The 17,472-nt window shown below is 42.1% G+C and overlaps 1 protein-coding gene across 1 annotated transcript in view; it reads left to right on the top strand.

The window, feature by feature from the left end:
- prex1 (phosphatidylinositol-3,4,5-trisphosphate-dependent Rac exchange factor 1) overlaps positions 1-17,472 on the top strand; it is a 135,181-nt gene that overhangs the window by 67,474 nt on the left and 50,235 nt on the right. Inside the window, exons 10-14 of the mRNA XM_088937653.1 lie at positions 2,626-2,773; positions 11,264-11,364; positions 13,945-14,048; positions 15,326-15,375; positions 17,290-17,365. Coding sequence (XP_088793779.1) covers positions 2,626-2,773; positions 11,264-11,364; positions 13,945-14,048; positions 15,326-15,375; positions 17,290-17,365 — 479 coding nt within the window. The remainder of the gene's footprint in view (positions 1-2,625; positions 2,774-11,263; positions 11,365-13,944; positions 14,049-15,325; positions 15,376-17,289; positions 17,366-17,472) is intronic.

Here is a 17,472-nt window from a genome sequence, read left to right as displayed (position 1 = left end):
TCTGCTTGTAACACTCTGCATATTTCCTCTTGGAATGCAAGAGAAAAACAATCCACTGAAATGTAGCTGCTCGTTCCACTAGAGTACAGTCTGTACTTTGCAGAAGGGTGAGACAGGCATTTTCTCCTAAACAGAAAGGTTTTAAGTTTTACGGTCCTAATGTGATCCAACTTCCTAACTTTATTGTGAAGTGCATTAATTGCCAGATTTATAAAAATGGTTATACTCAGTGTTATATTTCTTTATTACATACTGTAGTTCAGAGATTGTATGCTTGATTTATTTTTTTAAGGCTAACTGGATTTATCTTTTTACTGAAAATAGTTGCTGTTAATGTAGGTCAGACAATAAGGACTTTCTACTTTCTGAATTAGTTCATCAGCCATGTGCCCAGGAACCAGAACTGACTAGGTGTCCATGTTCTCTGTCATACACACAGATGTATGTAAATCAAATCACTATTCCTGATAAATATTCACACAACAACAACAACGAAAAAACTTAGGTCATTGGACTGTGTAAATTGTCTACACTTTGGATTAATTGCTTCTAATTACTCATGATTTGCAGTGCACTGAGCTTCCACTTTGCTTGAAAAGCATGAGAGCTGTGGGGTTTCTTCTGATTTCATGGTGCAGAACAGTTTGACTTTCTGAGATCAGAAATTAATGCTGGAGTCACTGGGGAAATAAAAAAAACAGCTCCTTTTGTTTCCCAGTAGTTGCCTTAATAAGGTGGTGATACTCAGTCTGAATTTTTATTAAAATTAGAATAGGGAGTGCCACTGTTTTCCTGTCCTCTCCAGTGGAGAGCATCAGTCGTTTCTCTCGCACGTCCGCAAGTCTGGACTGTTTGGGCCTGTTCCATTCGTAGCAGCTTTTTACACACAAGACAGATTTCTGCAGGGGATGGAATTCTTACTTGGTATGGCAGCCTTATTTTATTATTTTCCTGAAGAAAATGTCAGTTTTTCCAACCAGAACGAAAAAGTTTATTTCTCCGGGGCATAATTCTTTTCTTTGTTTAGATTGGCATCGGGCAGGATCACTGTGCTTCTATGCCAGGTTTGGTAGAAGTCATGTGGATCGGTATCAGCTCTGTGCAAGAAGCTAGATTGAAATCTTCCCTCTAATTTGTCTTTCTTTATTCTTTCTCATTGTGCACTGTGGCTGCAGGATTTCCAAAACACCAGTATGCGTGCCAGCTAGCAATTCTGTAAACACCTTTATAATGCAGTCTTTTTCCCATATCTTTTTAAATGTGCTTTTCCAGTCCTTTCTTTCCATGACCATGTTAAAATAGGCTGGTCTTGTCTATGTATTACTATCTGCTTTAGGCAACTCTTGGTTCATTAATAATTTTCATAAGTAGGCTGTGAAGCAAAGATTTTGAGGGATATTTCTGCTACCTACTGTATCCAGGAATGTAAGCCAAGGAGATAGCTATAAGTTGAAGGCATTTGTAAATATGAAATAGTGAGCAGAATTAAAGTTTTCCTTTCTTTGACTGGATTGAAAAAACATGTCTTTTACCTCGGGTACCTGCAGGCAGAACACATCTTATGTATAATTTCAAAACAAAGCAGAGTTACATGAAATCTCAGATTTCAGATGCAAATTCCATCCTCTGCCAGTTACAGCACAAGGTCAATGCTTACAAATTGCACCAACCCTGAGAAGACAGACTGACTTTCGAAAGTGTGTCCACTAACCACATCTACCCCTGTGCAGATATCTTCTTAGAAGTCTGCTTTTAATGTAAAACTAACACATACATCGTTAATATACTATAATGTGATAACGGTAATTTTCTACATGTATAAGTTTGGTAGCACAGTGGCACAATGTCACCACACGTCAGCTCTCAGTGGGGAGGAGAACAGAGTGATGAAGCCAGATCAGAGATGGTGATTATTAGGAGGCCAATGGGAAATTTGGCCAGGACACCAGGATTACATCCCTATTATTTTTGATTGATTGATTTTTGATTATTATGATTTTTAATGACCACAGAGAGTCAGGACCTCAGTTTTACATATCATTCAAACGGTACATTTTTTATGATAGGTTAATTGACTTTTAGGATAATTATCCCTGGTGTGAGTGCGTGCATGTTTGTGCCTGTGTATCTGCCCTGAGATAGACTGGTCCCATCCAGGGTGTACCCTGCTTCCATTGCTTGCCAGGATAGGCTCTGGTTCCCCTCCTACCCCGAATTAGGAAAAGCTATTAGAAAATGGATGTATAGATATTTTTCAGTAATTTGTTTCCAGTGTTACATTTACAACAAGTGTCAACAGAAAATGAGCATATTTTTGAAAATCTGTTTGGATAGAAATAATGCAATGGAGAAAAAATTTGTACTGCTGAAATGTTTCCTTGCTGCTTCTTTTGCCCTGTTAACTGCATTCTGAAAGCAAGTATCCAACCGGTAAAACAAGTTAATGAAGTCAATGTGTGGAAAGCAATGCCATTGCACTCTTTATTCTTAAATGTTTTTGACTGAGTGGTAAATTATAACTACCGTTACGCATTATTTGTGCAGAAAAAGTGTATCTGCTGTTGCATTCAGAACCCAGGCACCTCAGATCTGCAGTGTGTGATGGCTGTGCTCTCCATTTTGCAGGCCTGAAGTTAGGCATGGAGCGCGATGCCTATGTCATGATCTCCGAGAAGGGGGAGAAGCTCTATCACATGATGATGACCAAGAGCAAACACCTGATCAAGGACCGGCGCAGGAAACTCAGCATCGTCCCCAAGTGCTTCCTGGGAAAGTAAGTGGACGCGATGTGTGGGTTCGGCTCCGTTTCCGATCTGTTGGCGAAGGGTGTGTGCTTGCGCTGTTGTGCGCGGGTGGGTCACGAGCTGGGTTCCCTTCCCCATCCCGACCAGACAGGAAGAAATGGAAATCCGGGCGCTGGTGGCGTCTGCCCCCTGCGCAGATCCCATGAGCAAGCATCCGACCTGGAGGAAAATATATGCTAATCGGTTTTTGTTATCACTTTGCCAGTTTGGAGTGAATGTTTTCCCAATTGTGTATTTTTCTTGATTTCTTGACATTTCACATTTACTCGTGAAATGGTGTAAACTACGGTTGTGGTTGTTTCAGATGAGCACACCACCATTGAAACGCATTTAGATGCATGTCTCTGGTTTCCTTGGCCAAATGGGTCTCCTGTTTGTACCAATAAATCCCTGATTAGGGGTCTGGTCCTCTGATAAAGGGTGGAGAGTGCTGAGATGTGATCACTAGGGTGGAAGGCGAAAATGTATTAACACTGATGCAGTGTCACAGGGACTTTTATTCCCCTTGAAGTTCTGTGATGAGCCCCATCTAGTCAAATGTCTCATTTTCACTGAGTCATTTGGTTTCATGTTTTCCTCTTGTGAGTTCAAGCATTTTCACAGTGACTGGATTGGTGGAGCCTGGAGATCACTTTCAGTTTAAAGTTAAGCGAAAAAGGATTTGACCTTTATCAAAGTTTTGCAACGACAAAGTTTTGCTAGCCAGGTGGGCTTGACTTTGAAATGACAGGAAGTGGTTTCACGCTGACTGCCAGTGCTCTCGCTTCTAGGGAGCGGGCTGGCACACTGCAGTGCCCGGAGCTCACAAATTACCATCACAGAGCCGCCCAGAGTCGCTTCTTATTTGGCACAGGTGGCAGAGTCTTTAATTCTCAGGGCAGGCGATCTGAGTCATCATATCTCCAGGAAGTGCCAGGCCAATGGTTAGAGGATTTTTTAGAATGATGCAAAGAAGTCTTTTTCTCCTTGGAAAACGTTACTTAGCTGGCCGAAGAAACGATATTAGTAGTGTGAGGCACAATAAGAATCTTACGGTGAAGTGGAGAAATTTAAATCTATATACACGCTTGCTTAAAATAGCTAAATAATTCACTGAAGTAGCCTAATCCTGAGGGGAAACTGACATTCAGAAATATTTCCCTCTGCTGCCTTATTAAGTGGTCTACTCTGTAAGGATTGACTAATTATTAAAAATGAGGCTCTAATTAAGATAGCTCTTGCAGTGAGGAGATTGCAGTAGGATCATATAATATTTAGCCCTTAGGTATCCAGGTTTATATGTGTTGTCTTCTGTTAACCATTTCCTTACCCATGATGCTTGTGGTATCCTGACGCAGATAAATCCACTGACTATGAATAGTGTTCCCAAGCACCGTGCCAAGCATTGTCCCAGATCCGATCTTACTCGATGAGGCTTGATTAGGAAGACACTGGCCTCTGCTAAGCAGCAAGCTGTTGGAGTGACATTTCTTTTTCTCCACTCTCACTGCAGTGGATGAACAATGCTGAGTGTGTGTGAAGGGGTGCTAATGCCCTTTCCATTGTGCACCGGCTTCAGAACTGGACCGAAAAATTCCAGGCTGCAATTAAAACCTGTTTTTGGAGCGGAATGAGTAGGAGACCCAGAAAAGCCCCGTGCTGGGTGATGTGTGAAAGAGAACGATTCCTCAAGAAATGCACTCATTAGTCTTAATGGGCAATTCATTAAGGATTCTATGAATGCCAGTAGTTTAAAAGGGTTTTCATATGTTTTCATAACACATAACAGAATTAATGTGCACTCTTTAAACCAAGTGAACTGAATTTATGAGCGCATATAAAGTATCCCATAGCCTACAGGCAGAGTCCTGTAATATAATTTCTGTGTTTTATATAAAACAAATTGTCTTTCTATTTCTTAATTTGAAAATACATTGTACTGCTTGGTGTTTTGTTTTTGGCTTCGGGCCATTTAATGCACATTTAAGCTCTCTTGACCAGTTATTTGTATTTGTATCCTATTATTGTATTGTATTATATTTGTATTCAAATATATATATTCCTAAAGATACCTTCTTGAAGAGAGTATTTTCTGTGTTAAGAATTCCCATCCGAAGGACTGATTAGACACAGGAGAGCAGTGTCATGTGTCCCCAGGGGGCTGGGAGAATTTAGAGAGATGGAGTTTTACAACTCTTCTGACCGGGAGCTCTCTTCCTGTTAAAGCAATCTGATTAGTTTCCTTTCGGCTGGGCTAACAAGGTGAATGAATAAGAGTTACGTCACATCAATTTAAAGACACTGATTTCTAGCCAAGGGTAAGCTACCTAATTAGTTTTATTCCTATTCAGTGCTTTAACACACAAGAGTGCCTTATAGGTTCAGTAACAGATCTCTTTTGTTTTTGCTTTGTTGTGCTCATTTGTGGCTTTACCACAGAAAAGCAATAAGATATTTTTTAAATGTTCCCATAGTTTTGGTGTAAATATGCTCTGAATTTACTGTGTTTTTCCATGGTTGTCCTATTCATGCTTTACCAGAATTTCTTGCTGCTGTGCTACACTTTATTGCACCTTTGATAAGGTGGTCTGCGTTGGGCTAAACTGCATATGAACCTAAAATCCTAGAGTTGATCTTTGTGTTTCTTGTCTCTGTTTTCCATTTTAAAGAAGGATCACACCATCCTCCTGCGTACCGATTTTGTGTCCGTTTTCGATGTTCTTATTGATAAACCTGTTTTGAGTTCATTGATTTATTGATTCAACTAAAACATCTGAATGGCATTTAAAACTGCTTGCCATAGTTTAAAATCATTGGACTAGTTTTACTGAGATCGAGCTTGGATTTCCACAATTACAGCCAGTTTTAAAGTTTAAAAAGCTGGTGAATGTACCCCATTTTTGCACAAGAGTGTTTCCTTCACAGAGGGACAGTAAGTAATCAGGCTAAACTACATTGCATTTGAGCTCTGATGGCCAATTCCACTCTATTAAAGGGAAACTGGAGTCCCAATTTATCAGACCAGTTAATGAATCTCTGTAACAGAATTCATTGACATTATAGAAGAAAATCACAAATGCCGAATTAAGCACATTATTGTGCACTTTGTGAAAGTACTGTAAGTTGCCATGTTGTCGCAAACTTGCATTTGAGTTCCCACGTATTGCAATGTGAAGCAGCCCTTCCTGCTCACTAGTCACTGTAGTGACTGTAATGTGATGTGCAAGTGAATAAGTACAGGTTGTGCAGCAGACATTTCACTGCAGAAATTTTCCAATGTGATCTGCAAGTTGACAAGGAGTATTTGTTAGCAAAACCGTCTCGAAATCAAGAGATGTATTCACATGCCTGCCTATAATTATAATAGGGCTGCTTCACCTCCACCAGAACTTTTGTTGCCTTGTTCTGAATTGCAGCTGGAAATGTAATCTATTTTGTGATGTAAATTGGAGGTTTTATAAGTTAATGAGTACATTTAACTTATTTTGCGGTTTGGAATGCACTCATCAATGCCTGTTCTTTCTAACCCCGAAATCTGAAAAAGAGCATTGCGATTTCCCTTCATATTTACAACAGCAGAAAAAAGTCTTTCACAGCAGATATTGGCAATTTGTACTTTTCTTTGGGCTTTTCATAAGGTTGGAAAGTTCCTGTGCATAACTAGCAAGGGAAGGGAAACTGTTGTTTTACCCCCTTTCCAATAGAAATGCAAATCCTTGATCTCCATGCAGATCTCTCTCAGGGACTATGTTTTGGATGTACAAGAAACACAGGTTTCTGAAAAGCAATTAGGCACAGAAAAGTTGGTACATAGCCATACCACCTCTGAGTCTGAAGCTTTGTTGGAAGTGAAATCTGGACTCGTTTGTTGCCTCCTTGTTCACGGTTCTGCTGAAAGGATGTTTCCTCTGCTTAGTGCTTGTCTGCCAAGTTTTTCTGCCATATTTCTGTCACATGCTCAAACAGGCTGTGAATGAGCAGCATTATATGGCTGCTTCATGTACAGTATGATGGCACACTGGAGTCCAGGCATTGGTCATGTTGCAGTGGAGAACATATAGTAGAGCATAAACTCAGATTGACAGATTACTCCTGTCATATTACCCTAATAATCCCTGTCCCGCCTCTCATTGTGTTCTGAATGGGGCCTTTTGTATTAGGTTTGGCATTGGGACTTTGCAGACTGTTGTAAACATCAACCAATGTCTGCTTAGATCAAGGTTTTAATGGTGTCTATGTCAGAGCTGGTGTATTAGGTGTATCAGTATGTCACCACATTGCACCCAATTAATGACATAGTCAAAATGACACATCAGTCTATTTGACTGTGTAAAACCTTTTTAAATCTGGACAGGTTTGCTTGAGTGGACAGATTTCCTTCTACTTTCATGGAAGAAAGACTCAATGATTGTACGTGCCATTTAGACTAATTTTGTTATTGGATTTGATGTGTGCGCAACCCGGTGTCATTTTGGCAGTTTCTTAATTTTAGAGAAAACCCCACACTCACCCGCATGGGGTTGGAATTGGAATCCTTTCTTAGGATTTTCTTTTTGGACTTAAAAAAGCTGCATAAAAATGACACGTTCATTTTATCTGGCTACTGTGAAGAAGACGGGGACTGTTATCTCGTTCTGACCAGCTCATGTCATACAAAGAACCTGAGGCTCCTGTGTTAACGTCAGTGTTGTTAGCTGTGGGTGAGTTTTCTTGTCTGCCTATGTACCTCCTGGTAACTGTTTAAAAAGTGGGCAGCTCTTCTAAGTAAGAGAAAGTAGGAATGCGTCTTCCTTTTACAGCTGTGTTTATTACCAAGTCAGGAACTGGATGCACACAGATCCAGTGTTACCCCCGTGTTCAGCTTTGGTTAGCACGGGTCATTAATTCTGCTATAGAAGTAAGGCCCCAGTGGTTTGTTCTCATTGACTTCTCATGTGTACATGATTAGCACAGAACTTCCTTTGCAAATGTTTAGTCTGGTCTGCCAAGATGGTACAGCTTGGTGAAGCATACAGGGGTAAAATCATGCATGGCACAATCAGTGGTGATCTGTTTCAGGGCATAACAATGGCGTGACATGGAATGTCTATAGCCCCAGTTTCACTTTTACCTGCTTTTCACCGGGGTCACAGATAGAGTCTTCTTTGAGGCTGTGTTCCATGTATTTTGTTAAAAAAAATATTAATGACTTGCATAAACAGCAAATTAATTCCTTGATTGGGCCCCTCCTGAGAGGGCTCCAACACAGACATTTACATAATGTGGCTTGGCTGTGTGTGTTGTGCAAGTCTTTTCATCTTGTGCCAATGGTAATTAGTACTAATTGTTTTTACCGGTTATGTTCATAATTCATAATAGGAGCCAGATACATACAGGTAATGCTGCACAGCAACATCATGGACAGTAAATAAAAAGGCAAAACATAGTTTCAGATCTTAATCTGGATAAAATACAAGGAAAGGAAAACCAGGAAGTTCATAAGGACAAGTCTCTTGCAAACTGTGTGCTTTTTCAAAAAATCATTGACGTACTCAAAAAATGGTGGTGTTTTTTTTCTATTTCCTTTTTATTCATAGATTCGAAACTAAATCAAAACTTTTGGGGATTTCTATCTATTTTTCTTCTCAAATCAAGAAATGAATTAGCAGGTCTTCCGAGGATGCTGTGCCTGTAGACTGACAATATCATCGTGGTGGCAGCAGATGTTTGAAGTGGTTTTTGTTTTTACAAAATTGTACTTCATACCGCATGGAATAATCCGGGCTGCCAACAAGCCCTTAAACCGCTATTACTCGGCCTGTTGGGAATGAGACAGTGAGAAACAGCAGGATGGAAGAAATTCTCTTCTTGCACATGGGATTTGAAACCGGGGGACTTTCAAGACAAAGTATTTGGCAAGTTGCTAATCTCTAAAACAAAACGGAATTGAAAAAAATTCTAAAAATCTCCTGCCCCTCGTGGATTAAACACTTGTGAAATCCCGCGTGTCATGCAGACCCAGCCTCTTGTTTTCTGCCGTTTTCATTGTGGCAGTAATGCTGAGGGGGAGTCAGCTCACAGACTGACAATTCAGCATAAATCACAAAGCCACCTTGTTCAGTAGCTGTGAAGCTGTCAAGGGGCTTGCTTTTCAAGTCCTCTGTAATTTGTGGAGCTTCTGCTAAGAAGACCTGGGTTTGATTGAAGATTAGATTACAGGACGGTGATAGGAGTAGGGTTAGGGACTGTGTTTTTATGACCGGGGGGAGTATTCATGAATATCTAATTCATGAGTATCTAGACTTTTTATCTGAGCATTTTGTAGATCTGTGGACTTTCCTGTGGCACATGGTGTATCATCGGTTTTATTGTTGGCATGATTCAAATTAGATTTAATTTTTATGAAATTTTGTGTGACTGAAGCTGTGCTTTACATTAAATATTAAAGACAAGCCGTCTCTTAACTTCTTTCCGTTTACTAATCACACACTATAAACTAGGTTTGTGACAGGGTGACTAGGCTGAAGCGGAGCCTTATAGCAGACAAACAGCTCAGGTATCAGGAATGGGATTTGTGACTGACTGGTAACTTGAGGTTTTCATTGAAGTCAAGTACTACAAACACTGTTACAGCACATCAACATTCGAACATTTTAGAAAGTGAGTGTAAGTCAAACATTTACTATAAATTTTGGTCATGTGTGTTATGGCTGTCTTTTTAGCTGGATCTTATCCCAACTAGGCACAAGGTGCCAGTGCCTCACAGGGTGCACATAGACACAGACACAGACAGACACTCACAACAGGGCCAATTTTTCCAGAAGCCAATTAACCTACCAGTATGTCATTCGACTGTGGGAGGAAACCAGTGATAAATCTAAATATTCACGTGTACAAATAAATGAACAAGGTAAAAATCTGTTTCTGAAACCACTGCAAGTTGTAAAATTAAATCGTAATTTTGAGGTGAATAAGGTAGGTTACTCTTTTCCTCTTTATGACCTTACTTTTGTGCTTCTTTTTGTAGTTTTTGATATGCTTAGTGGAATTAGGGGGATCAAAAATCTTGTGCTTTTTAAAATTAAGTTAAAAAAAACCCTAAAATACTGAGCAATCAAAGCAAGTGGGTGTGTGGAAGTATCATCATGAACTTGTTTTTGTGGTTGAAGCAAAGGTGTTCTGCTCTGGGTGTGGCGCCGTGTGCGGGTCTTGACAGCGGTTCCGTTTGTTTTTTCAGTTACTTTTTTTCCTCACTTTGTTTAAAGCACCACTCTTGCAAATGTACTGTCCGGGAAATCATCCAAAACTGTTTCTTCAGAACATTCTTGTGGGCTTGTCCAGCTGCTGTCATGCAGCTGGGGGGTTTACATGAGCTCTCAGCAGTGCTAATGGGTCAGAGGTGGAAAGCATGGGGCTGCCAGCCACTGTAGCTCATTTCTAGTGGTGTGGGTTTGAGTCCCTTCAAAAAATTGTTTTTCCTCTTCACTCACTCTGCCCTGTCCTGTCCTGAGAGCTGTGTCACTGTGCGCTCGCACTGTCCTGAGAGCTGTGTCACTGTGCGCTCGCACTGTCCTGAGAGCTGTGTCACTGTGCTCTCGCACTGTCCTGAGAGCTGTGTCACTGTGCACTCGCACTGTCCTGAGAGCTGTGTCACTGTGCACTCGCACTGTCCTGTCCTGAGAGCTGTGTCACTGTGCACTCGCACTGTCCTGTCCTGAGAGCTGTCACCGTGCGCTCGCACTGTCCTGAGACCTGTGTCACCGTGCGCTCGCACTGTCCTGAGACCTGTGTCACCGTGCGCTCGCACTGTCCTGAGAGCTGTGTCACCGTGTGCTCACACTGTCCTGAGACCTGTGTCACCGTGCGCTCGCACTGTCCTGAGAGCTGTGTCACCGTGCGCTCGCACTGTCCTGAGAGCTGTGTCACCGTGCGCTCACACTGTCCTGAGAGCTGTGTCACCGTGCGCTCGCACTGTCCTGAGAGCTGTGTCACCGTGCGCTCACACTGTCCTGAGAGCTGTGTCACCATGCGCTCACACTGTCCTGAGAGCTGTGTCACTGTGCGCTCACACTGTCCTGAGGGCTGTGTCACTGTGCGCTCACACTGTCCTGAGGGCTGTGTCACTGTGCGCTCACACTGTCCTGTCCTGAGAGCTGTGTCACTGTGCGCTCGCACTGTCCTGAGAGCTGTGTCACTGTGCGCTCACGCTGTCCTGAGGGCTGTGTCACTGTGCGCTCACGCTGTCCTGAGAGCTGTGTCACTGTGCGCTCACACTGTCCTGAGGGCTGTGTCACTGTGCGCTCACACTGTCCTGAGGGCTGTGTCACTATGCGCTCACACTGTCCTGTCCTGAGAGCTGTGTCACTGTGCGCTCGCACTGTCCTGAGAGCTGTGTCACTGTGCGCTCACACTGTCCTGAGGGCTGCGTCATTGTGCGCTCACACTGTCCTGAGAGCTGTGTCACTGTGCGCTCACACTGCCTTGTTCCATTTCCTTCACAGTGAGTTTGTGTCCTGGCTGATTGAGAGCGGAGAGATCAATAACCCAGATGAGGGGGTCAACCTCGGTCAGGCCCTGCTGGAGAATGGCATCATCCATCACGGTGAATGAGCGCAACTTCTTTCTTCCTTATTATTTCATTAGTAGTATTTCATAGCCGACTATCACTTCTCACTGGCGATGTCATGATCTCATCCCCGAGTCATCTAAAAGGATGTTCACTATCGGAAACTTCTCTCTTCTTTCTGTTACTTGGGAATTTCCTTTTTCAGACTGCACTGAGTACAGGATAAAAAAACATATCACTTATCAGAACAAACAAAAAAATCAAACGGTATCAAAAAATTACGAAACACGTTTTGTAGCAGGTGCACTGTCATTTAATTAAACAGGCATGACTTCAGTACAATACTGTAGCTGATGAAACTGTCAACAGGGTTGTTCCACAGGTGTTCCCTTCCACAGCCTTGTACTGTGGGCGTCCACTACAAGGAATTATATTTTCAACACAAGCTGCTGTTGCAAGCTACTGTATTGTCTAATACAAGCTGTGCATCTGTAGAAGGTGCGAAAAGTAACAGCACAGTTCAGCACAGGTTTGAAATGAGTTTGAATTTGTTATGAAAAAGGCTCTTTTCCAGAGAAAGGCACATTCAAATGTATTCTCCCCCTGGTGCTCCCAATCCAAGCATTTTTACAGGAAATTTTATATACAGCACTGAGTACAGCTCTGGTCACCTCTGTTATTACCACGAATGGGTGTTCAGAAGTGACCGTTGCATATGTATTAGAACTATACAAATTATTTCCACACATGGCACAATGGTTATTTCTGATAAGGTCACTTACTTCTGAAATCGCACATACTCGTCAGGTCAGGAGTGAACTCGGGACAGGTCAGGCTCTACACATCTGTCACCCATGCTCTGCAGCAGGTTGCAGATGTTGTCTTGTGGGATTCGGTCCCATTCCTCATGTAGAGCCTGGACTAGCACTTGCGTATTCACTGGTCCCTGAGCCCCAGAGGCCAGCAGCTACATCACACTGCAGCTCACAACTGGCAGCCCACTGAAGCTCAGCAGTGTGAACCTGTTCAGTACCTGGATGAGAGACCTCCTGGGAAAGCTAAGGCTGCTGCTGGAAGAGGTGTTAGTGGGGCCAGCAGGGGGCACTCACCCTGCAGTCTGTGTGGGTCCTAATGCCCCAGGATAGCAACAGTGACACTATACTACAAAAAGAACACCTTCCTTCGGACAAGATGTAAAACCGACCTGACTCTCTGTGGTCATTAAAAATTCCAGGGCAGTATAATCCCTATCTGTAAAATTGGCTTCATCGCTCTGTTCTCCTCCCCACTGATTGCTGGTATGTGGTGAGCGTACTGGTGCACTATGGCTGCCGTCGTCAAAGGGAGTCCCTGTTACCTGTAAAATGCTTTGATTGTAGTGTCCAGAAAAGCAATATTTACGTATAAGGATATTATTAATATAGAAGTCAATCATAGTCCAAGCTGAGCCCACAAGTCTGTCAGCTGTGGCATTCTTGGCATAACTATCCCATTCCCATCTCACAAGAAAGCCATCATTACTTGAGTAGCATGGAAACGTGTGCTGTTCTGCTTATATCCTAGCCAGATGAGATCACAGGGAGGGCAGCAAATGAGATCCTAAGACGTGTTCAGTGTAGCTCCATGCATTCAGGTTGCTATGCAGTTACGAGACACACCTGCCCAGAACATCACACACAAGGCCTACCCATCAATCTATGAATCATGGTTTCCCGTATCATCATGGATGATGTTTGGCCGTCACATCTTGCTGGCTAGAAATTGCAGGATGCGAGCACCACAAAATAATGAGTGAGCGCACAAATGTAGTTCTAGTGCTTTTCTTGGTTTGCTTGACATTTCATAGCTGAAATCACCTCATGACCTGTTCCCAGTCTGCTCTCGCATTACTGAGGTGATACAGTGCTTGTGCAGCAGTCAGGGTAACTTGAGTGTATCACGGTCAGACGTGAATGGTGAATCAATAAAAGTGACACCTGTAACACACTTTCATGGAGCAAAGGGTTTCTTTGAGGTTAAATGACGACACAGGTGGCTGCCGCTGTTTGAGTTAAAAATGTTGATGAGGAATATAGCGAGCGGCGAGTCCTGAGCTCCAGATTGTCCCTCCTGATGGATGTGCCACCAGTTTTATTTTTGATTGTTGGAAGAAATGAGCTTATAGACTGAGAGATTTAGACAGCAGATGATCAGCGCAAGATAAGGCAAAACGTCATCTTGTTTAATACGTCACCACGCATTCTTAGACGCTGATATTGACCACTTGCTGGCATCATTTAGGATTTAGGAGGTGTTTAGGACTTTGGATTCTAAACCATGCTATTCTGCTGGGATCTACCTGTCGGCAACTTTCTAAAATAGTGTTATTCGGCTGTGACAAAAGGAATCTGGTGAGTGTCTCTCTCATCCATATTCCAGGATGCTGAGTGCGGAGGAATTATTTATTTTCCTTTCCTACTCTCACTTCAACTAATATCCTAAGCCATTAGTTTTTATTGCTTGTAGTCGCATTAAAATAAATATTGACGATGCAGTCGGTGAACATTGTGCTTTTTGATGTTTTGCTCAAGCCTGTTTCTCGCTGAGAATTAATTTCACCTCTCATTGCCTCTGCAGTGTCTGACAAGCATCAGTTCAAGAATGAGCAGGTCCTCTATAGGTTCCGCTATGATGATGGCACCTACAAAGCCAGAAGTGAGATGGAAGACATAGTGTCAAAGGTAACCCCACTTGAGCCGCTTTTAATGAATAACTTTCAGCTAGAGAGTAGAGAAAAAGTGATTCAGTCTGGGCACTTCGTCCTGAAAAAGTCTGTAATAGAGAGGTGTCATCATTGCTACAATAAGTGAATGACATTGTGGATTTTGTGGAGCCATTACATTTCTTTATGTGAATGAGACTGGCTAAGGCACAATGAGTTATTTGGGCATTAATGTTGCCAATGGGAAGCTGCACCTTAGTCTTTTCCTTCAGGATCGGTGGGGGTCTAATTGGTAATTAATGAAAAGACTTAGTTTAGGATCACTCCAAATTAATTACCATGCTCGTTAATACATTGTTCTTATGTCCAGTACTCTGTCCTGGTCCTGAAGGATCCCTGTAGCTTCTTGTTGGTGAGCTCTTCGTCATTGAGAGAATGACAGTTCTCAGGTCCAACTGCCTGAATTCCACCCAGCTGAACCAGGGTACATGTGAAACCCATCCATTGGTTCCATGATAATACTACATAGTACCTTCTACTTAAAAGCTATAACCTATAACTCTCTAATCATGAGGCATTTGGACTGCTGGGTCAAAATTTCACTTCTAAATTGGGACTCCTTCTGTGTGGAGTTTGCATGTTCTCTCCTTGTGGTCCTCTTTGTGGATCTTTTGGGGTGCTCACCCTCCCTCATTCTAGTGTAACGCTGGCTAAGTTAATTGGTGTCTGAGAAGTGTCCCTGTGTAGGTGTGTGTGCACCCTGCGGCGGGCTAGGGTCCTATCGAAGATGTGCTATTGTCTTGCACCCTGTGCTGCTGAGGATGGGGTTTGCTCTTATCCATTCTACAAACAAGCATCTCTTTGATAATGAATGGATTTTTATTGACATTGTGTAATAATGCCTTTTATTAATGATGTAAGCCCTTATGCTTGCCAAAACAGCAATTTTTTTTGCATCAGTATGTCTTTAGTCCAGAGCTTTCTGCATAACTGTCCCTAAGGCACATTCATTCTGCTTAACAGTCTGAATAATATAATATGGATAATGAGAAGTAAAGGTGTCATTAGGCCTGGACCATTAAAATAATCCTTTGATTTTAAAATTGCCACTCAGAATCCCTGGACCTTTATTAGATGTAAAATTATTACACCTGGCTAATTTAGAATGTTTCTAGCATGAAAAAGAGGATTTGTTCCAGCTGAGTGCTACTTGTATTAAGATTCAATGATGTGTTAGTGGAACTTTGAACAGACACTTAGTTTTCTGTGATGTCTTGTGGTTTTTTTTTTCCACAGGGGGTGAGACTGTACTGTCGGCTACACAGCTTATTCACTCCTGTCGTGAAGTAAGTTTGCCCTCTCCCCTCTTTTTTTTTTATCCTGACTCTCTGCGCCCACTTTTCGACTACTTCTGTGCTCTAAAGGAAAGTCTGAGAAAATCTTGGCACACGTTCCCCCAGTAAAATGAGCACAATTTGAAAACCGTTCTGTGTACAGGCTGACAAGGGCTTCTTGTTCCTCTGTCCCATAGCTGCCAGCCAGTAAATCACTGTTTATTTTTGCTTATCCCCCGCCCTCTTCACGGGCTGTATTTCCAGCTCTGCGATCTGTCCAGCGCTCCGTTAATAAGGAGAATTTAAAAACCAGCTGATTCAGCTGGTGTGGAATTGTCTTCGGTGTCTCCAAGGAAAACCTCGCCTGACTGGTAGTATTAAACATCTCTGTCTCCGAGAGACAGGCCCATCAGTCATTAGTCTTCCCCAGAGACATTGATTCTCTCAACCTAAACAACAGTGGCAAAGTAGCTGAGTGGAGGGCTGATGTTTGAGTTCCCATCACATTCTTTTATTGCTCGAGCCTGAACCTTTTCGTGCATCTCTTGACCAGTCTGGTGAAAACGTGAGAAATCTGACTCGCCTCGAGGTAAAATTCTCCATCGTTGAGGTGTAAATGCCAGCTGCGCTGAACCGCATGTTCAGTTTGTGACTGAAGCAAGATTTTATACACAGAACATTAGCACCTTGTCTGAAGGAACAGGTGTGCCTTTTAGATTGTTTCTTGATTGTTTCCGAGCTCGGTAAGCTGGTTCATTGCTTCACCTGAGCTGGGAGACTTCAGAAATGTTTTTTTTTTTAATATATCGTGATAACGTTTTGAACTCGGATTTCTGCAACCCATGATACCAATCTCGATAGTGGGTCACTCATGCCTCACTGATGTGTGTAGAAAGAAAAATAGACGTTGATCGGACAGTCCAAGCACTGATTTTAGCTAAGCCCAGTGCAGTGCTCTGGGACTCATGCACTCCAATCAGTGGGAGTGAATGTGAAGTTTGCATGTGGGTGTTTCTAGGGTGGGGGTGGGGTTGGGTAATTGTGTTAATTGTGTTTCAAACAAAACCAAGAAATGCCAGTGGTCACTGCACTACTGTGGCATTTGCAGAGCACTTAGCAGTACAACAGCTTTTTATCAATAACATGGCAACAACATCAGATAAAGGATCGTGCACATTTGTGTCAGGAAATGTGGTTATTTCCACTTATAGTTCTCTGGGGCTGTTCAATTACAAAGGCATACAAACAAAGGCTTCTTGCTATTTAAAGCTAAATGTTAAATAGATCGTTTTGAATCGCCTGCTGTGCATGAAAAAGCTTAAGAATTTCACAGGATGGAGCCCAGTTCCAGTCAGGTTAAAAAGCAGCTGTGTGAATGTGCATATTAAGTCTGAAAGCAGTTTATTTATATGCAGACTGAGCAGATGCATTAAAATATTTCATGAGATCGTTGTTAAGCTCATAGCACTTGCAGTCTTTCCTGTTGTCCTTAAATATGTAAATATTTGATTCCAGTAATAAGCTTTATTTTTATTTTGGACATATGTTGCTTGTAATTAATCAAAGCATCCCTTTAGCTAATTAAAAGAAAGCACAACTTGCTTACTGTAGGCATTTCTTCACATCACTTTTCTGATAAAAAAGTCAGCATTTCATTCAATATTTGTTTTAAAATCAACATTCCAACACCACCCTCTCCACTCCCTGGAAAAAAAGAGTTATTAATTAAACAGCAATTCAAAAGTTTAAGCCCCAAGCAGGGCTTAAGAATGAAGCATGTGAATGAAATAATACTATACCAAATAAAAATAATGTGCTTTGCTGCTCTTTACTCAGCTTTTGCTGTTATATTCTGCTGTCAATATTAATAATGACATTATTAACATCTAACATTGCTGTTTGTGTTTTTCCCTTTTGGAAATGCAGGGACAGAGACTACCATTTAAAAACATTCAAGTCTGTCGTTCCTGCCAGTAAACTGGTTGACTGGCTGATAGCTCAGGTAAGAAAACTGATCTTAATGTGTAACGTTGCCATGACAGAATAAAATGAACACCTGTGCCATATACATCATATATAACACAGAGCTGTGTATGCGCATCTCAGGCT

The sequence above is a fragment of the Atractosteus spatula genome, chromosome 19, assembly GCF_055471065.1.
Source record: "Atractosteus spatula isolate fAtrSpa1 chromosome 19, fAtrSpa1.hap1, whole genome shotgun sequence".
NCBI lineage: Eukaryota > Metazoa > Chordata > Actinopteri > Semionotiformes > Lepisosteidae > Atractosteus > Atractosteus spatula.
The sequence above is the reverse complement of the archived record's forward strand: the minus strand, read 5'-3'. Positions and strand labels throughout refer to the sequence as shown.